At 40.2% G+C, this 22412-nt stretch overlaps 1 protein-coding gene across 2 annotated transcripts in view; it reads right to left on the reverse strand.

Annotated features, from left to right (window-relative positions):
- Positions 1 to 22412, reverse strand: part of EFNA5 (ephrin A5) — a 266647-nt gene that overhangs the window by 25978 nt on the left and 218257 nt on the right. For both annotated transcript variants that reach the window (XM_064482889.1, XM_010987537.3), the window contains exon 2: positions 19235 to 19527. In XM_064482889.1, the coding sequence (XP_064338959.1) occupies positions 19235 to 19527 (293 nt within the window). The remainder of the gene's footprint in view (positions 1 to 19234; positions 19528 to 22412) is intronic.

Genomic DNA, 22412 nt, shown 5'->3' on the forward strand with positions numbered 1-22412 from the left:
CAATGGCTCCCATCTCCCTCAGAGTGAAATCCCGGATCGTTACCGTGGTCCACCAGGACCCCGTCCTCTGATCCATCACACACACTTGCACATGTCCACGGAGCTCTCCCTTGTCCACCCTGTCCCAGCCATGCGGAATGTAGGCACACAACTCTTCTCAGGCCCTTGGGGTTTTTTCTTCCCTCTGCCCAGAAAGCCCTTTTGCCAGACAGACTCATGGCTTGCTTCCTCTACTCTTTTAGGTCCCTCCTCAGGTGTTACCTATTAGAAAGGCCTTTCCTGATCACTCACTTTCTATCACCCCTATATAATTATATAAACATATCATTACATAATATGAAATTACACTGATCACCTTATATATAGATGACCCTCTATAAATATATTTTAATATATTATATATTAAATATATGGGAAATAGTGATTTCCCTACCTTTACGGTCTCTATTCTCCTTACTCTGTTTTATTTTTTCATCACAGCATTTACCAACTACCTGACATATTTCATCTTTACTTCTTTGCTTGTTTATCCCCCTCCCCACCCCCTGGCTCGTCATTAGAATGTAGGTTCTATTAAAGCAGAGCTTTTGCCAAGTTTTTTCTCTACTGTATTCACAGAGTCTAAAATATATCTGGTCAGCAATATGCACTCAATTAATATTTGTTGAATGAAGGACGGAAAGAAAGGACAAAATGAAAGACAAGGTCACCCTCAAAAAATGCTTGTCTGCTCACTGACCTACTATAAATGCCCACAAAATCAGGTCTGGAGTAGAAAAAGTAGAATAAAAAAGCCAGTCACTGAGTAGGCATGTCAGCTTCCTGCAGTGTAAGCAGGCCCTTAAGGCTGCTATACATGTGAATAGGTGGCTTATTTTTCAAGAGAGAGTGGGGTTTCTTCCTCCATATTCAATTAAGATGCACTAAAACATATCTGTACAAAGCAAAATGATTTTTAAGTACCTTTGAAAAAGCTTCTACTAATAACCTGATGGATGCTTTTTTCATGGCACTCCTGTGAAGGGTGAGGGCGTGACAACAAAACATCAGCCTAGTATCAAGTCCAAGGAGGAGGGTGGGTCTCCGCTGGTAGCTTGGATTTGGATCAGTGCCGAGTGGCGGCAGCCCTGCTTAGCCTGAACGCGCATAAGGAGGTGACGCGGACCTGGAAGCGAGTCTCATCACCACCATCACAACAGCTAAACTGAGCACTTTTACATCCTTACATCCACCAGCAAGCTCAAGTCGCTGAATCACAAAACTCAAGGTCATGGACCTTGGGGACCAACTAGTTCAGTCGCCTCATTTTACACGTTTAAGAAACTGAGCTTTACTTTTAGCATTTCAGAGAGGCCGGGTAGCCCGCCAAAGTCCATCTTGGTTGGGAGGAGGACACTGAACAGGCTGATCTGGCCCAGGAACATTCATCAGAAGAGAAAAAAGCGTTCACTCAAACTACCTTGGACATAACTAGGGCAAAGCAACCATCCCCAAAGCTCTTACATACAAAGAACCAAATCATCAGGGATTAAATATTTAATGAACTTATAGTATAGCTAGTTCTGCTAAAATTTATGAAATAGTTTAGTTGAACTTTTTATTTGCTGAACATATCCTTCAGAGGGCATGTAAAATCAATGTGTATAATACATTTATGTCCCCTTTATAGAAAAGAGTATAATTTTTACTATTTTGAATAAATGTGGAAGGTTACAGCTACTGCATCTTTGCCTCTGACAGAGAGTTGATCATAGTTCTGATTTATTTTTTCTCAAATATATGGTCAGAGACACAGTCTCAATTAAGATATTACTCCTGGAGGAAAATGGGAGGCACTTTACAACTCTCTGCTTTATGATTCTATTTCCAGAAAGCACGGTGGTGAAAAGTGGGAGCTGTCTGCGATACTAATTTGAAAAACTAATGAAGTTACAGAACTGTTATTTCTCATAAGTAGCCAGCAGCCCCTACTCTCTGCACAGCACAAAACTGTATGAATGTGTGCGCCTGCAGCCCGCGTGACAGCTACACAAACCCGGCCGCGGCCATCCAGCACACACGCCCCTCCCGCTCTGCCACCATCTTACTAAGGAAGAGGTTTATGAAGTTTTCTCTCAATTATTGGGCATCTAGAATTTCATCCCGCTCTCAAAGAAATGTTCCTCCCATTCCTACAGCTGTCTCTTCAAAGTTTTCAACTCCTTCTGCTCCTTGCAACCAATTTGATCCCGAAAAGTCCAGGTAAACTGGATTTTTGGAAATCGAAATCATTTAAAAAATGCTGAAGGGCTATTGAGAAGAATTCCATTTCTGTCAATGGAATGATCACTCTGTAACATTATCTTTTGTAAAATCCTAGTTTTCATATGTCATGCTTGTTTAAAATGATATAGACCTGAGTTTCCTCAAGGGGATAAAGTCAACATTAATTATTTCTTTTGACCTCAATACAGCTCAACACTTCCTCTAGAATAGAAAGCAGAATTTAAAAAATACTTTTCAGGGTATGTCTTAGTTTTTTAAAAAACCTGCACCGATCACACATTCTACAAAGCAGGAATCCTCACTGTCAAAGCCTTGGTGGGCTCTGTGTGAATCCCCTGAACTCTCACAGAGGTACATTGTTATTCTTCATCCATCCATCCTTCCCTTCCCTGTGCCACTATGTTTACAATAAGAAAGAAGATACACAGTCCCTGCCTGCCCTCAGGACCCTACATTTTCGAGAGTATGGTACAAACTTTGAAACTGTCATCAGGGTTCTAAAGGAAGACTTGACAGATGGAGGCTGGAGGCTCTGTATGGGATGGGATGGGTGCTTGCATCAACTCTGAACCAAAGGATCTAATCCAAGGAGCTAAATTCTACATAAAACTTGGGCATAGAGACATTAAAAGCTTCCAAGGGGGCAGGTTCCATTGGGGCCTTTTGGCCATCTAGGTACTTTTACTAGTCTGAGGGGAGTACCAGACACAAGGCAGTTAAAAAGCATTTACTGAATGCATATTCCATGCTCACCCTCGGAGCTGAACTCACGGAGGTAGGCACCGTGCTGCACCTTTCATTTTGGGATCACCGGTGTAGGAAGTGAACCTATATACCTGTATCCTAGAAAAGCTTCCAAAGATATCGAGGATTTGGGGACACTTTCAGCCTAGCAAGCAGAACTTAATGACTCACAGCACCAGGGGCACCTTCCACACAGGTCCCTGGGGGAGAAGGACCCACAAGGGTACAGCAGGGAGGATGCCTGGAGCAGCTACGTTGGCAACATGAGGAAAAGACTTTTCGTAGATGACAAGATTACTACTGTGTACTGGCGAGTGTAAAAGTGGCTAGTTATTCCCTGCAAAAATAGGATTATCAATGTTCAGGACCAACCTTGAAGGCGTATCAGTGAGTGCCTCCCTTCCTCCAGCCCTCAGCTTAGTCATTCCTGAGGTCTTAATATTTTCATCAAAGGACTTGATAAAGGACGTGGGATGGAATTGAGAATATGTTTATAAGTAGAACTATTTGGGTGGGGTAACTAGTCCTCCGAGACAACATGTGAAATGGTCCATAAAGTGGAATGAAATTCAAAAAAAGAGAAAAAACAAACCACAAAACACAGGACAGGAGAGAGGCAGACTAAAAGCACGGGTATTATCTCAGGAGAAACAAAGCCCACAGCGGACTGCGAAGTGAACGTGCATTATACTGGTCTACTTAGCAGATCGAATCAAAGTGTTGTTTTCATGTTTTGGATCCACATTTAAAATAAGACTCCAGAAAAGTGACAAAGGTTATTTTTAAAATTTAAAACAGCTCTCATAGGAACAACCAGAGGAATTTAAGTGGCATAATTCACTACAAACACACGAATCCCTGAAGGAAGAAACAACTAAACTGTATTTGTTGTTCATCTTAAAAGAGGATTCGAGGCAAGGATGTGGATTCCACTACAGAGCAAGGCTGGCTGTGTTAGCTACATACACAGGGCTGGGTGGTAAATGCTATTTAAATGTATCTCACATTTTTCATGACTAGGAGAAGTATATACTTAGTGTATTTTAAAGCTCAATGGTATTTTGTAAATAATGTATCCTTATCCCATGGAAGCCAGGCCCCTCAAGATGCTCCAATGAAAACAAGGTTCCAAAGTGTAATTAGTTTGGTGAACAATACATACTGTATCACTCTTTGGAGAGTTACAATTCATGGTATCAAATTTAAGGCCCTAAGAAGTCTCATAGAGAAAAAAAAAATTTTGTTTAACCCAGAATTTCCCAAACTTAAACTTGATGTCAGAAACTAACATTTGCAAAGAGCAACACAATGAATGGAGAAAACTTAGAGTCAAGAAAATCCAATGGTTGGGTCTTGATGAGATAATTCTAATTGTCTGCTTATTTCTTTGTTCTAGATCCCCAGCACTGCCTTGGTTTATGTCCATCCTGAGGTCTTCAGTTGAAATAATCTCTTTAGTAGGGAAATAATTCTTTTTTAAGTTAGCTAGAATTGATGAGAATTGTTTACAAGTGGAGAACCTCATCTGTGGGGTACTTTGCAAATGGATGAGGGGCATTATCAAATGTTCAGAATTATTATAAGGGTCGCACAGCTGGTGATGAATTTCCAGGAAGCGAGCTGACATAAAAGTGAAATTCAAGGGTGATAGGTAAAAATACAGCTGCTCAAATACAGGCAGGCATTTTGCTTATTTTATCTATAAACAAGAATTTTAAAAATACAGGTCAGGTGACATAAACCTTGGGCTCCTTATTGATTAATCTGTTTCTGACGACAGAAAGAATTATACTACTGTCTTGTGTGTTCACTATATAATTTTACCAAGCAGGTGACAAGCCACGCTCTTCTCAGACGCCTTCAGCTGGAGTGGAATGTACAGTAAAATACAGATTTCCTCAAATGAATTGCCAAAACCATTAATCTTTATCTAAGGACCCATAATAACAGTTTGTTCTCAGTAGCAGGTGGGGGGAGGGAGAGAAAATGTCTTCCAGAAAGCACTTTGGCAGTCAATCTGGTTGATAATAAAACTTGATGAAACATCTGTGATTAATATTAATTCTAATTCTCCCTTTAATGGGTAATTGTGAAAAAGATAATTTATCCCATTTCACTTAGACTACAGCTGAGTTTTTCAATTTAGGAAAAGAACATTTCTCCATATTTTTCAGGTATGAGACGCTATGGGGGAAAAAAACAGGTGCATAAAACCTGCCAGTGGTAAAGCAATTTTCTTGTTAGCCCTGGAAAATATTTTGAATGAATTCAACTGACCACTGCAGACTTGGATGTGATCCAAGGAATGGTTCTCTAAGTGACAGACCAGCATTTCTGCATCTTCACCCCCGCAGAACATTCCAAATGAACCACAGTGAGCTGATTGAATACATTTTGGTCATATTTGATTCTGCAAGGAGTGAGACAAAAATGCCCTTGTGAGTAAATGACAGTCAGCTATTTCTGACCACCAGTGTATTTCAAACTAGTTGATGAGAGGAACTATTTTTGACACATGTAAATGTATAATTTAAAGTGCCCATAAAAACTTGTCATGGTAGCTACCATTAATTTTGACAGAAACTCGGAAAGTAACTAATTGCCTTTCAAATATCAATATTAAGAATACCATTTATTAAACTAGCACATTAATTCGTTTATATATGGAAAACTTGAGGCATGCCTTGAAGCCTCCTGCCCAAATTAACGCACCTCATAAGTGATGAACTCAAGACCCAGGCCTCCTCATTCTCATCTATTTTTCTAAGCTTAATAACATTTTTAAAAGGAACCTATTAAATAATGGTCTTACTTTCTAAGAATCAGGATACAGTATATGGTTAAAAACGTGACTGCTGCTTAACTCAATATATCAGAAGAAAATAGTGATTAAATACATATCACTGTTGACCTTTAATCAAAACCGAATCATGGCCCCATTTAGAGACTCCTTTTTCATCAGACTCTACCTAAACATGACGGGGAAGAAAACATAAACTGACAAGCACCAAAGGTCACAGACAATAGGCACCCACTTCTTCAACGTGCTCTCCCCACCTCTGTTACCTAAGTAGGATATTAGAGGACCTACTCTCACTATTCTTTCCTTCCTCCTCAAGAACACATTTTCCTTCTAAATTCTTGGTCCAAAATGAATATTTCTTATCATTTATACCTTTGCCTGCTTCCTCTCTATTTTTATGTGGCTTTCTGATTCTTATCCTCACTTAACACAGTTTACCACTTTGTAAAGGGAAATCATTTCATAACAAAATTTTTTTTTACAATTGTGTAAGAAACACAAAAAAAACCCAAAGGGTTACCTGGTTTTTGTCTGCATCGGCCTGGTGAAATTCTATCTTACGTATGGATGAAGCCAATGAGACAGTTTGCTTTGTGAGGCAGAAGGAAAAGTTTGTTACGACCCTGGTGAGTGAGCTGATTCCTAGAATCTTACTTTATCTGAGTCTTTATCTCAGACTAGGACTAGTGTGTTCCTTGTCTGATCAGAGTTTAAAACCAGCACTCACATGACGAAGCCTGCCTTTGCTCAGCCCCGATGCCGCTGCTCTATGCCACTCACCCAAATCTTCCTGTACCCACTGCTTCTATGTCTTGAATTCAGACCCATCGACTCCCACTCTAAGCCCATGTTCCAGAGTGTGGTACGAATATCACCTGCAAAGGAAACTTACGGAGAGCCTGTTAAAAATGAAGTACCCTACCACAACTTAATACAATTTAATGAGTTAGACTTTCTGGAAGTGGGTTCCAAGAATCTGCGTTTTCACCCACTTATGCAGATGGGTGACTACAGTCAAGACAGTGTCAAGCCCTGGGATCTGAATCAGCACTTCCCACCTTGAGTGTCTTCCTCTTGAAGCAATCTTTTCTCGCTCTCTTTTAATGGACAATGTCGGTCTTATGACTTATTTATTTTTTGCTACTATTTTCATGAATGTATTTTTCTCCCACGGGACTGTGAGCTCCTGGAGGACAAAGACTGCATCGAGTACTTTCTATTGGCATCTACAGTGTCTGCTACATCGACCTGGTGGGTAAACGCCGCTCGGTGAGTACTGAAGGGCTGACTGTTGAGAAACTAATACAGAATACTGAAATGGAGCCTGCTATAGCCACTGTAGATTTTCTACAAATTTAATGACATACAAGTACTGACAGCCCAAGTAAACTTTAACAAATGGATTTGTAAAGCATTTTTAATATAAATATTTTAGGAAATATCTATAATAAATCTTCTAAAACGGACTTTAATAATGAACCCACACATCATATCAAGAGGCCAGAAATTCAGCTATTTGATTAAATTAATAATCCAGCAAATGTTATTGATTTAGCAATTCCACTTAATAAAAACATCATAGAAGCCTGTGCAAGGAAAAAAAAAAATAAAACTGCAGCTATGGCAAGGAAGCTGAAGGGAACACAGAAACAATAAAAATTCAAGCAAAGGGTATGCATATCTCTGAGACGAGAATAATTTCTTCCTAAGAACCACTACTATTTATGGAATAAGCTTCCAAACATTACTTGCCACACATGGAAAAGAGCTAAGGGCATGCACATTGGAGTCATGAGGCCTTTGCTCAGCTCTGGCTCCATGACCCATGGAGAGTGTGCTTTCAGACAAGTCATCTGACCTGTCTGTGCTTCAGTTTCCTCATCTGTAAAATGGGAGCGATAATGGTGCCTAACATATAGTTGAGATAAGGTATGGATGAGACAACATATGTACACGTGGAAAATGACTGCACACTCACTATCTGTGAGCTATAGTTACGTAGCCTGCCTGCTTGTAGGCCTAAACCAGTGATTTCAATGCAGTCATATGGTAAGGCCCAAATGAGTTTCCCCTTCAGAAACATACTCCTCCCTCCTACTGCCTACTGGGTAAGTTCCACATTCTTCAGACCAGACGTACCAGCCCTCCATAATCTAGCCCAATCTATCCAGTTTTATTTTCCAAATACTTTCCATTCCAGTCACATCTGCCTTTTCATTGATCCCAGAGTCTCTGCTGTTCTGATTCCCTTATCAGCGGAGGGAGGCGGGTGAGAGGAAATCCCATGAGCTGCGTGCAGCTTGCTCTCTGGAGGACCGCCCGGTGGTCGCCCCAGCCCCGGCATCGCCCCCGTGAACCAGCGCCAGGACCCCCGTGTGAGTGTGGGCGCTGCCCACGGCTGCTGCGATTCCTCAGCCTGGTTCTGAGGATTTCAAATGTTCACAGTTCTCTGAGCGGCCCTTCTTGTGGAATCTCTACTCCTCTTTCTCGAATTTGCAAAAATGTGTAATAACCAAGTCTGTGAAAAACTGGTGGATTTTAAATAACCACAATGGCAACAGCAAGTACAACTAATAACGAAAAAACCAACTGCAGCGGCTGTGCTGCTTCGGGACAAGGCAAGGCAACAGGGAACTGCCAACGCGTCGCGTTAACCAGCTGCGATGTTGAGACAGTCGGCCACGAGGCTCTGCATAATATCCTCCAATGTCCACACCGTGCTATTGATTCTGTTCATCAGATTTAAACCTCCGAAAAATGACTCAGGGTACCAAAGAGATGCATACTTTCAATAGTCTTGCTAATCATTAAATGTCTTCATCACAATTGAAGTGGGGAGAGCCAAAGACACATTTTATTATGTCGTCATGTGCCGACCCCACAACCAATCAATAGTGCTCTGCTTTGCTTTCAAACTCCACACACCTCCTCGTCTGTGAATCTCAAGGATAAGCTGACGTGAAACATTCTTCTATACCTCGCATCAGCCCTCTGTAGAGCAGGGTCCGCCTTTAGATCCAGAATGTACGCAGGACTTACATAAACATTTGCCAAGGGAGCTTGAAATCTGTCTCCTTTTAACTCCTTTAAAATATTTATTATGATGTAAGTGAAAAAAGAGCACAGACTTGGAGTCAAACTGCATGGGTTCAAATACTGACTCCGGCGCTAACTATGATCTCAGGCAAGTTACTTAACCCCTCTCAGCCTCAGTTTCTTCATCTACACAATGGGGATAATAAGAGTACCTACCTCACAGATGAGGATTTAACGAGTTCAAACAAATATAGTGCTCGATACGGTGCCTGGCGCACAGTGAACCTGCAGTAAATGCTAACTCACTACCATTTTGATTGTCACAAGTGACAGGGGAGCAGTTATCAGTCATGAAGGAGTAAGCCTTTAGCAAAAGGCTACTTTTACAATAATAATTACTTTTTTTTTCATTTAAATATCTGCAATATTCATTACATGGTCTCAAAAGTGACTGAGCTGAACTTCCCCTTGGTGTACACAGCAAGACCTTTAAGCAATCTATTAAGAGTTTTTAAAAATTACCTATTCATATTTTTCGCCTCTATTTCATTCTCCTTGTTTAGATTTCTGCCTTAACAATGAGGCCTACAATAGAGCAAGAAGTTCTGAAATCAAGGTTGGGGACCCACTGAAACTGTGAAAGCAAAACATACAGGAAACCTCATCAATTCAGATTTTGATCAGACCCTGTGATAATGTACATAAAAAGTTAACTTTGAAACATTTTTGTTAAAAAAAAATCAGAAAAAGCAATTTTACATTAGGAACCAGATATCGACTAAAAAATGGGTATGTTTAAGTTAAAAACAAGATATATTCTTTCTTAATGATTCAGAGACGGTATTTATTTTTAAAGACCCGAGGGCAAAAGGGAGTGCTAACTATAAACTAAAACTTATCTAATGTTAACGTAGATCAAGCTAGAGGGAAATACGTGCATCTCTGAAAACAGTAAAATGAAAAGATGTTATAATTCTAATTTCTAACAATAACAGACTGGCTAGCTATTCTCCAATTCATGATATTTTACTTTGGGGGCTCAGAATGAATTAGTATTTTGTAAAGCTTTAAATTTTAAAACTGAACCTGGATATAGCCCATATGTTAAGGTTCTGTTCCTAACGTGGATTTTCTACAAACTCCCTAAAAATATTTGAAGGAAAAGAAGCTTGTTGCCTAAGTCCACATATTTCCCCTGTTAGAGGGAGGTGAACCACATCCCCAGAAACCATATTTCAAGCCCACAGGAAACTCATGAACTAAAATAATGAATGATAATGCCTCATTCTCTGCATTAATATTAAAGAAAAGAGAAAATAGAAAACTTTATAGCCACTATCAGCTCTCTGGACCATAAATCTCAAGTTTTGAGAATTGCTTCCCAAAAGGGTAGGGAGCGGGGATGAGTTGTGAGAGAGCTTTGGAGCCTAGAGATATTTTTTAGCAAGCCAGCAAAGCAGTGACACAAATTTCTACATATCTCTGGCTGTGAAAAGTCTCATTTGTGGTGATTTATATTTCCTCATAAAGAACTCTGTAGATAATATAAGCCTGCTGTGAGGCTGTCTGACAACTTTCAAACCAAGAGTTACACGACCATTCTGTTAAAATGGAGCACGAAGAGATGAGTGGGAAAATCTGCAGAAACGGTATTTTTTTTCTGATAAAAGGCCAAAATACTGTTCTTCCCGCATGCAGTGTTGAGAGGGTCACCTTTCACTCTGTGTGCACGTCTCACAGAAAATATTTTGGTAATCTATATGAGGAAATTCTGTTTTTTTCCCTCAAGATTGACTATGCGTTTGGTGTGTGCATGCTTGTGTAATTTACAATAAATGACACTTAGACATCATCATGCTGGAGTTCAGTTGCCCTAATAAGTTACTAAGGGAAACACAGAGAATAGCATGCTGACAACCTGAAGTCAATGAAGTATAAACACTGTTATTCCAAGTGTCACTGGCATGTTATTTCCATTTCTCCTGGCATCTGCTCTATGTAACACTGCACATACACCCGATGCAGCAGCTCATTAAACTGTTTTCAGTTAACTCTGAAACCAAATTAGTACATTACATGTTTATAAGGCTGAGAATTACTGCTTCCCTGTGAAATTACACAATTAATCAGGTGTGTCATTTCTCCCGGAGATGCGGCCACTTTTGACGTTTAGGGATAAAAAGAACAATCCTTTCATTCCTTTCCATTTCAGCATTTAATCTCAGTGGCGTTACAAGGAAGCGAAAGGGGACATAATTCCTTCCTCCCCCTCAGGAGGTCAGAACTCTACATGTCCCCTCAATCTCGTAACAGAATTTTCAATTCCTAAAAGGAACACAAATAAAAATTATTTTGTTTTTGAACTTCTATCTGAGTGTCACAGCCTTTGAAAAATTCGATCAGTGGGCAGAGTAGCCTTCAGTTTCTTACGGCTGATACTGTGAATTGCCATCAAGCCCCAATTATTCAACAGCTTTTAAGGCTCCCTTTGCGAACTTTAAGAATGCTCCCAAAGTCAAAATCTATTAAGCAGTGATGTTTGCCCCAGTTTCCTTTTTCAGAACCCCAGCATTAATTTATCTGATTCTTTTCAACCGTACCTCATCCTTTAGTTCAGTCATTTACTAGGGCATACATTTCTTTTAAAATTCTGCCACTTGATCAAACGATACTGTCAAAAATTTTAAAAATAATAAGGTGTTTTTAAATACCCTTTGCTCCTATTAATTGCCTCCTCCACCTTTGATTTTACTCAGACTATCTGAACCATGCTGGCTGAAGCATCCTCACTGCAGCCGTGCCTGAGCAGACACTGAGCATATTGTTCAGAAGGCTAACAGGGTACCCGGCAATAAACAACAGTTTTCATATGAGAAACTTACAATTAACACAGAAAAATATCCTGAAGTCCCTAAACATCCCCTTTATTTAACTTTCGTTTAAGAGCCCTTGAAATCCATTCAAGCTTTCCTAAAAGATGGCTAGGGACAACCTGAAACAGACACAATTCTCTCAACTCATTCTTTAAATAAAAAGATGCATTCCTGCAGGTTCACTAAAGACCACTGGAAGTACACAAAGGGAAGAGAATGACTATTTTCAGAGAGAAGTCTGATAAAATCCCAAACTTCTAGTGTCTAAGTGGAGAAAACCTGTTTCATTGTATGTTCAAAATTTTTCACAACATTTTAAGAAACCCCTATATTTTAGAAACTGAGATACACTCTGTATCTATATCTGAGCAATCACTATGTGATGTCTGTGTCCTACTCATTCTTTTCTACTCTAGAAAATACTCAAACTTGTCAACTTCCTAACACTGCCCTTAAACTCCCTTCTCTCTTAATATAAGCATGCCTCACGAAATACCATGCTCCGAGTCTACATACCTACAAAAAATGCAGGAGGTGAATTAATATTTGACCACCGTCCTGGAAATTTCCATTATAAACCCCTTGAATCTCAGCTGAAGTATGTGCTAGCACATTTAATGCTAAAATAGGACTCTGGGAATCAAAAACATTTGTCCATAATAAAAGCAAAATGCACAGACACATTGAAGCAAATATTGAGTTGTTCATTTTAAGAAAGTACATTGCACTTACAGGTCACCTCCCCTGCAAGAGTAAAAGACTATGAAAGATGAAAAAGATTACCTCCTGCTTTAATAAATGTGCCGTTTTGACACTCTTCTATTTCAATAGGAACAACTCAGAAAAAAGGCGGCTTCGTGTGAACTGTCAAGACCAAAATAATTCTTAATGTAGATTACTAAAGTAAGCTGCTGAAAAACCAGACATCTAACGGGGGATGAAGACTTCCTTAGGCATATAATCCTGGCATAATGTCCCTTCAGAGTGTAGGGCATGGACTTAAAATGTGAATTTTTACGAGGCATTTATGAGTTTTGCTTTTTTTTTTTTTTAAACTAAACTATCAATCAGGGCTATTCAAGTTGCTGCGACTTTTCAAAGGGTACAGAACTTTTTGGATGTCAATTATTGAAGTTATTATTTTGGTAGTCAACTGGTCCTTTGAAAAATACGTCTTTAATTGAGACTTGGAAAGAGTAAAGATTGATAGTAAACTATTATTATATACCAATTTTACAGATGAAGGAAGCGGGGGCTCAGTGATATTAAGTTACCCAAAGTCACATAGCGATCAAGGGTACAGAAGAGGGATGTGAGTCCAAGGGTGCATTCACCAGAGTCTATGCCTTTTTCCCTTTTTCTTTTCAACCATGTTCCACTCTCTCCCTTGATGTAATGTATCCCCCTCTCCTGTGATATAATCCCCAGCATATGATCAAAACACATCACTCAAGAAACTAGACACCTGTTGCTGTGGGTGCAGTAAACCTGATGCTTCTCATTTACCTGCTTTTCTCAAACATCAGCATCCAAGAAAATTTTTAATTGCTTTTTTGTTCTATTTGGTTCACTAATACGGTATTTATTCATTCAACAAATATTCAACAACTCTTCTACTGGCTGTTTTCTACTATTTTTCATTTAAAATAGACAGTTTTAAATCAACATTATGGTTAAGCAGATTTTCCACATTATGGAGGATTGGGCTGATTTTAGAAACACTTCGGTGAGAAACTGCACTCTGAATTCCACACAACTCACCTGTAAATAAGCTTTTGGAACATGTCCAGTTGGCAAGTGAAGCACTTTCTTTATGTTAGTATACTCTGAATTTACTGAATACTCTTACACCTTTTAAAGGAGAGTCAATAATTATCGTGTACAATCAAATGACTTCTGAAGCTGACCTTGATCATTTCAGTAAGACTTCCCTTCAGAATTTATGTCACTTATTGTGTCAGTTTTAAAAACTGTGTAGAGCATATTAAAATTGCTTCACAGCTTAAGATTGTAAACTTTTAATTAAAGTATATAAAGCAGGGAATGAGCAGTTAACCACATGCATTCCAGCAGTGAGATACTACAGATTTAAGAATGATGCCCACAGTAACAACATGTCCCTGTGATTTTCCTTCTAATATATACACATGCTGAAAAGAACGGAGCAGAAGTCTTCAGCTCCCTGAAAGTTCATTTCGTTAATGACATTTCAGGATTCTAACTTCAAAGGAATGGACATTTGCCAGCTCTATACTTCCATCAGCACATCAGTATGGGGGGGGGGGGGGCGGTAATAACACTAAAGCACCAGGTGTATTCAAGTTTACTTGCCAATAAGCTTAGGAAGAGTGTTTCCTAAAAATCTCCCAGAAAGCGCTGGTTTCCATCTGAGGGCTGCAACTGTAAACTGTCTTTACTCTATCTTCTTTCAAAAAAAATCAGCTATACCTTAGATGTGGCAAATGCTAGAATTGTCCACCTTTTTATTATGATTTTCAGAAAATGACATTTGTCTTCCTTATTGTCGGCCTCTCATTAAAACTCATTTCCTGAATTAGGTGTTCAATCACTATTCAGTCTGGATGCTGAATATGCAGTGGATTTAAGAAGAATCTCTTTGAAAATTCAACTTTTCTGGCTTCTGAAGTTACTGAATTAAAAGGGTCAATCATCTGGGAGGATACAGTTGAAAAACCTTTTGGAAATTGAAAAGTCTGCTTTGGAGAGCTGAAAATGCATAAACGCGTTTAACATGTATCTTGCTACTACCCGATTTGGGGTTCCAGTAAAGTTTATAAAATAATATCCTCTAAACAGTAGTGTTAATTGTTTCCATTCTTTTCTTTTTTAAATACAAAATAAAGTATGCTTTTCCCTTTTAAGCATATAAGACCTAGGACTTTACCTCTTCACTTCCTTTCAGTTGGTTACTCACTTAACTTCTTCTCCAATCAGTTATTTCTCATCTGTGTGAACTTTTTTCTAGTTACCTATCTTTTCTGTGCCTCAGTTTCTTTGCCTATAAAATGGCAACTAAGAACAGTACCTGACTGTGCTGTTTTGAGAACTGTAGGAATTTAGAATTTAGAACAGTGCCTGGAACAGAGTAAGTACTATGTAAACACTAGTGAGTCTTATTTATTGAACATTTACTATGTGCCAAGTAACATTATACAGGGCAGGGAGCAGAAATTCGTGAACAAGCAAGCACAAATGAGTAACGTCAGGGGTGATAAGCACTTGAGGGAAAAGAAAGCAGAGCAAGAGTGCAGAGACGATACAGACGCTGTGTTTATACAGGGAGGGCACAACAGCCTCTCGGATAAAGACAGTTTGGGGCACAAACTAAAGCAAGTGAGAGCTAGGGACAAGAGTGCCTGGGCCAGCGACAACCCCAGGCAGAGAGAAGACGAAGGACCAAGGCCTTGATGTCAGGGGGCGCTGGGCAGATGTGAGCACCAAGGCAGGCAGGATGGAGGGAGCAGAGACAGCAGGCAGAGGGTGTTAGGACAAGAAGCCCAGGAGGCCGAGGGTGGGGAAGAGAAGAGGACCCGCCGAGGAGGGCCGTGATTGCCAGGTTAGAGACCTGGGCTTTTTGTCTTGAGACAGGAGGGCTTTGACAAAGCAGAGACAGGAGGCAGAAACAGACAGGAGCCCGCTGCACTCGTCACGACCGGACGATGGTGCTTGGATCAGGTGGCCAAGATAGAACTAGTTCAGTAACTCTAATTCGCTGCTCCACTCTGCGTTTTTCCCCAAAATATCCTCTTAACTGGCGTTTGTTGAACATCTACTCAGTAAGGCACTGGGCTGGGCCGTTTTACAGACGTGGCTCTCACCCTGGTGTGCAGAGCCCACGACAACATACAATCAAGCTGGGACACTGAAACTCCACGGCAGTCTGAAATCATCTACTGCAACCTCATTATTTCACAGGTGTGGAATGAGACATCCAGAGAGATTAAATGATGTACCCGAGATCCTTACAGCTAGTTAAGAGAAGGGCCCACGACTCAAGTTTTCCTTACTTTACAAAACAGGACATTCAGTATCAGCGTTTCTACTGACTTAACAAAAATAACTTACTGCGCCCTTATTTTTCCCCCTTTGCATCTTCTGATTTAAAAATAACAACATGAAACTTCTTTCACACATGTCCTCATTAGGTTAGTGTTTATGAGAACCATTCCTAAAGTGATTATTTTTGAAGTTTCTTAAATAACTCTTTGCCCTGGGAAGTCTACATACCTGACAACGGCCAAAATCTACTGACGCACAGTTCTGCAGACCTATCACCGACAGAAAAACCGACCTTCCGGGTGCCAATCTCTTACCAACATAACTTCTATAGTTATAACTCCTGTAGTTTAAAAACAGTGTTTGTCAGATTGAGGGGATGGGCTGAGTCTGCCTAAGCAACAATCAGCGATGAGAACAGCTTAATACACCGCCTGTTCCCAAGGAGACGACCACGTGGCCTAGCGTCTCGCTTGGAACAGAGAACCTAGACAGAGGAGGGTACTTTATTTTTAAAGTAAACAGGAAAGAAACTTCATACAAGATCTATCCAACAACTGTATTTTTTTTTTTAAATTCTGTGTAATGTGGGGAATTAAAAAGGAAATACATCTTGCTGAAGATAAGCAGAACTTGGTAAGAATACTCTGGTTTGGGTCCTGAGTCTGAGTGACGAGGTGGATTTCCTGTTATGAAACGCTCCTCTTCCCTTCTCCCAAATCCTAGTTTGTATCATTTTGGTCCCCTATAGCCACCACTAAACTTAAGCCTTCCTCCAGCAGGACTAAAGCAGGATTGCCAAAAGGCTACAGCTTTCATTTTTCTCTTGGAAACCTTGGAAGAGCTTTTAAGGGCCTTGAGGAGCTGAAATATTCCCCTGGCCTAGTAAGGACATTCCATAAAATTGACGAGTGGGCAGTAAGACTTGGTCCTGAGATCAGCAGTAGAGTGCCTGGTAACGTAATAAGGGTGAAAAGAGCCATTTTCCAATCATCTTGTTCATTCCACGCATATTAAGAGAGAGGAAAATTCAACTGAGGGCCAGTTCTCCCCTAAGAATCCTCTAGTTTAATTATGACCACAGTCTACTGTGTGAGAGACGCCCATGTTCGCTCTGCCACCCCTACTCTCAGTGGCAAAAGGAAGAGAGGAAACCCTTTCCCTACTGAATAGACAGCAAAGGATGTGCTTGTGGTTCTAAAACCTGGTTGAAAATTCAATTTAACCAACTACCAGGCCACGGCGCTTCTTGTAAATGAATGTCTTTTTGCTGCTAATTCTGTGCTATTTTACCTTTTTCATTAAAAAAAAAAGATTCAGGTTAAACTCAGCTGAACAGCAAAAAGCTCTTGATATTTTGAAGCATTTTGGAACAATTACTTTGACAGGAGCCCTTGACAGTTAAATGACTCCGTTAAATGAATGTTATAGAAGACACATAATGATTTTTAGTGAAATATTGAATTTAACCACAAATGAGGGAAAACCAGTCATAAGCACTGTGGGTACATCTGAATAATAGTATCTTGCTTATGAACCTCAATGGACTCTATAATTCCTAATAATCATGCAATCAACCAGCTAGCTGGTGAGTGTGTGTTTCCCATCTTAGTGCTCTCTGTTCATGTTGGCTTTTTGCTTTTGTTGTTGTTTTTTAATCTGAGAAACCAATAATGGAAATTCTCAAGCTGGCCATCATTTCCTCTCAACAGGATGATACTTCAGACACTTAATGAGTGTCGGTCCCACAACTGAAGTCTTCCTCTTTCCTTTTTCTGAATGAGATTCTTTCACAAAGTGAAAAAAATCAGCCAACGGCAAGAGCCTGTTGCCTGAGAAAGTGTGAATTCACTGTATGCTAGTGTTTTCCCTCCATCCGTGGGACTCAATATTCCTCTTCTTATTTTATGGATCAAATGTGAGATACTATCAAGACTTTTATATGTTTTCTCATGACTAACGACTGAAATATGTACTGAGATAATAAAACTGGTACTGTTCAATTTCCTTTTTAAACTCAGTTCTGATACCAGTGAGAGTGCTCTTGTGATGGGGAAATCCAGGTTATTAAGGAGCTCTGTTTTCTAGAGAAGAGGAGCTACAAATCCTTGTAGAGGGACACATGTAGGTTAGGAGTGGGTGGGGACACTGGGATTGAAGAAGTGAGTCAGAAAACCAAGACCGTCCTTTGCCTGGTCTGCTGGGCAAGCAGGGGTGACAGGCCAGCGCTCGGCTCGCTGGGAGCCCCTCCTGACCCGCCTCGGGCACTGGTGTGGCCACCCCTCCAGGTTCTTCCACATCAGGTGCCACCGCCCCCACTTCCCCGTCCCCCGCACTCAGCAACTGTCTGCTTCCACCTTCATCGCCTATTTACATGTCTGCTCCCCACCCGATGGCCACTCTTTGAGGACAGGAGTGTCTTTGCATCTTGCATCCTCCAAATTTCTGAGTCACAATAAGCCTGTCAGTAAATGTACTTTCGAACGAAGCATTTTTAACATTTTAACTCCTTCAGCCAACAATGAAAACATGTGGAAAAGGTCAGTTTAAATATCTGACACTAGTTAAAGGAAAGTCTAGATACACAGCGAGCTGCCTAAATTAGGTGCTTCCTAATGCCCTGCTAACTCGAGTGTGGTCCACAGACCAGCAGGAGGAGCCGCTTCACCCAAGAGACTTTAATACACATCCCGAGCCCCACCGCAGAGCCCCGAATCAGAACTTACATTAAGAAGACCCCCAGGTGACACGCACGCTCAAGTTTGAGAAGCGTTTACCTGGGATATATGACCAGTACGATGCCTTAAGAAGCGTTCATGACAGAGAAAAAACAAGGCCACGGTGATGGGATTCACGCAGGGGTCAGCGGAGAAAGTTTTAGAGCTCTCTCAGGACAGAGTCACTTAGCGGTAAGTTCACAGGTGGGAAACTCACTTACACTATCTCCCTGGGAACCCTTTCTAGATGCTTCTTCACGCTCCTTCCTGTTTAAAGACACAGCTGCTCTTAATAATTGTCTTTTCTCCTTGGTGCAAAGAGAGTGTTTATCATCAGCACGCTGACACTTGCAGGAGTTTCGGTTTTCTCCACTGGAAATGTGGGTGATTCAAAGGATATTGCTGACACCTGAATAAGAAATCCAGTGACTCCAAGCTATGAAAATTTAATTATTTCCTCTAATTTTTCTTTCAGGAATCTTTTTCTTTTCCTGAGCTTTGGAGAAGTCTTAGCAATTTTCATATAAAAGAAATACAAGTCAGCAGTGGTTCACTGAACAGGCTGACATGCAATTTCATACGGGGAGAGGCGCTGTGTCTTTAATCTAATTTGTGCTCTCAATTCTTAGCTAATGTATCTAGGGATCCCGGTGTACGCATTTACAAGGAGACATCTGTAATGCAGAGTCCAGCTCTCTGCAAGTCACTGAAACATGGCTAAAAAATTAGCCTGGGTTTTTGCAGCTGCCCTACAACGTGATAAATCTCTGTATACTCACAGATGTAGAAATACTCCCGGCCTGGCCTGAATTCAAATCCTAGAGAAAACGGGGTGAAGAGCTGGAATTTTTCAGAGAACTTGAGTGGTCCATTTGGAGAGTGAGGCCGGTTACATTCCCATCTCTTGAACCCTTTGGAAGTGTGGTCGCAGGCACTGTAGCCATCAAAGTTCACCATGTAGAGGACATACCGCTCAGTCTTATCTTCCGGGACAGAGTCCTCATAGTGAGGGCAGAACACATCCAGGTAGTCGTTGATACACACGTCAATGTGGTAGTCACCCCTCTGGAATCTGTTGGGAGAAGAAGATGGGATAATTCATACAGGAAAGGTTTCCTGCTTGGAATCAGTGGTTGAGCCCTTTAATAGTGCTCGAGCTAAGGATTTATTATAGTAAGTTTTTATTTCATGCCACATGATTTGAGGCATGGTTTGAAATGTTGCTGTTCCAAATCTAAGTAACAAGCCATTTTCAGAGGAATTCTATTATATTTGCTTCAAAATACCCTGTCAATGGAGCATTTCCCTTTCATTTTAAGTACTGAAGGTACCGATTCATTGTTTTCCTTTTGTCCTTAAAATCACACATACTGAAGCAAAGTCTTCGTATTTCTAAATCAGTGTTTCAGTTAATCATGCTTTTGAATAAATGAGTAAGAAATTTAAAGAATACATGAATTGTTTTTGTTATAATTGAGACTATTCTTAATTTCCAATGCAAATGTGGATAATTAGAATCATAAAACGGAGAGAATTAGAATCATAAAATTTGAAAGTCAGAAAGAAAATTCCTAGAACAACACTTCCACTTGAGAGGAAGATAAAACCGAAAGGCAGAATGATGAAGCACTGAGCCACTGAGCTAGACCTGGGACAGAGACTTCAGATCCTAGTTAGGCATTTCCCTTAGCGCGTCTGCTTTTGTCACAAACTCCTTTTAACCAATCTCTGTTTTGCTGCCCTATCCCTCTCCATATTAAGAAAACTGAAACCTTCCAAGTAGAATGACTTTCCTCTCCATTTCTTTCAATTTCATACGTTGTGTTCTAAGGATGGACGGATGAGTAAGGGAAGTAACAGGCCAGGTGAAAATTGCAAAACCGTGGCCACTGCATCCTGAAATAGTGAAAATGTAGGCACATGCACATGCACACACCACACTGCTTCAATGCTTATCTGACAGAAAGTTTTGCTTATTTGTTTTAACTAATGTGCTTTTTCCCCTGTCCACAGAACAGTTTTTCCCAGGACCCAGTGATGTGTGAAACAGGAATTGTTACATACACAACTTTCTAAAATCAGGGTGGAAAAGCTGACAAAATCCCTTTGTTTTTAGCTGGTGAGGAAATTCTTCTGAGTCCTTAGAAAGGTCAAGATAAAACTATGTTAGTGCTGAAATACGACGCCCATAAAGTCATATAATTTTCAAGTCAGACAGCCTCAGCGAGAACACTTCCCAGTGACAGTGAGCTAGTCTATTCCATTTTTGGACATCTCTAAATGTTAGCAAGTTTCTTCTTATACCGAGCATCAATCTGCTTCTGTGTAATTCCCATCCAGTGATCCTACTTCTGCTGCTTCAAATTACAAAGAGCAAATCTAATTCCTCTTCTACCAGGTAGCCCATAAAACATGTGGACATGTCAGCTGTGTCTCTTGGTAGCCTCCTTTCTCCAGACTTGAAAATCCTGATTCCCTTTGGTTATTTCTGGTACAGTGTCAGGCTCTCCTCATCATTCTAGTTTCCTAGTTCCCCTTAAAATGTAGCACCCAAACATCACAAAGACCTCTGACAGGTTGTGACCAATAATCAGCCCAGCAGAAGAAGTGCTACTGCTTTTGCTCTGGATACTAAATATTCATTGACCAAGCCAAGACTCCCTTCTGAAATAAACCATGATAACAGTGGAAGTACTACTGATTTTGACAGAGTAGACCTAGATTTAAGGACTCGATCTGCTGCTGGTTGAGTAGGAGAGTCATAAGTCTCCTGAGCCTCAGTTTCCTAAGATGTAAAGTGGAATGATAATGAGAATCTTCCTTGCCGACCTCACACGGCTGCTTCAAGCCTCAGAGGAGGAAATGTATAAAAAAATATACATGCCTGTAAAGCACTGTTACTGTGATCAGGATACAGTAAAGCACTTAAAATTAAAATTAGTAATTAACAAGATATTAATTTTTAAACAACAGCAGTAAGAGCCTACAACAGAAATAAAAATAATCCCTATGTTTCCCTTTTTAGAAATCTCAGAAGAAAGGAAATCACATAAAAATCCTAAATTCTATCCTCAAATAGCAAATGATCCCCAGAAATTCCACTTGCCCCGTGCTTTTCAAAAGCTGCGTGCTGATTTATGCAAGAGAAATAACAAAAGATGATCAGATCACTTTTCACTTTGAGGATCTCAAAATATATAACCATTTGTAAAAACAAAAAACCCTTGGAAGTATTTATTTTCTCTATTTACAATGATCACGAAATCGGGTTTGCTTTTTGTTCATTACTGGCAGACAACGATTTGTCAAGATGCAAGGAAAGCCTGTGTTGCTTTTAAAAGATTTCTGAACATCAAGGTAACATCGCTGCCAAAGTACAAAGAAAAGACACTGCGACGTTCAGATAAAAGGGTGCTGGGGTATGAATCATCGGCACTCGGAGGGGCTGACAGCTCTGGATGAGAGCCAGACAAGGACTGCAGCAGAAGCCAGTGCCCAGATGCACTTTGTATTATTATATTATTATTATAGATTTTAAAGACATTCAAGGGGGAAGTTTTTCCTTTTCCCAAATGTCACTCATTTTAGCTCCTTCCAGCACATGATGCTGCTTAAAAGTGAAAATAAAAAAACTGCCGCTGTCCGGTCCCGTTCTGTTATTGCTTTATTTTACGAACTGTCATAGTTTTTGGCACCTCTACTTTTATCCCTGTTAATGTTGCTGTAATTTTAATAAAGCAAACCAGGAGCCTGAAGACCCGTTTTACACTGTGTTGGCTAGTTAGTTACCTTTTCTGGTGATGCTTTACTGTGTGTGGTGGTAAATGGATCACTGAGGAGCCGATTTTAAAACATCAGATTGCACTAGCAATTAGTACTTATACCCTTCTATCCATATGACAAATAGTGATGATTTACTGGAGAATCAACTTACACTCTGTTTCAGATATTTAATTT

The sequence above is a fragment of the Camelus dromedarius genome, chromosome 3 (assembly GCF_036321535.1).
Source record: "Camelus dromedarius isolate mCamDro1 chromosome 3, mCamDro1.pat, whole genome shotgun sequence".
Classification (NCBI taxonomy): domain Eukaryota; kingdom Metazoa; phylum Chordata; class Mammalia; order Artiodactyla; family Camelidae; genus Camelus; species Camelus dromedarius.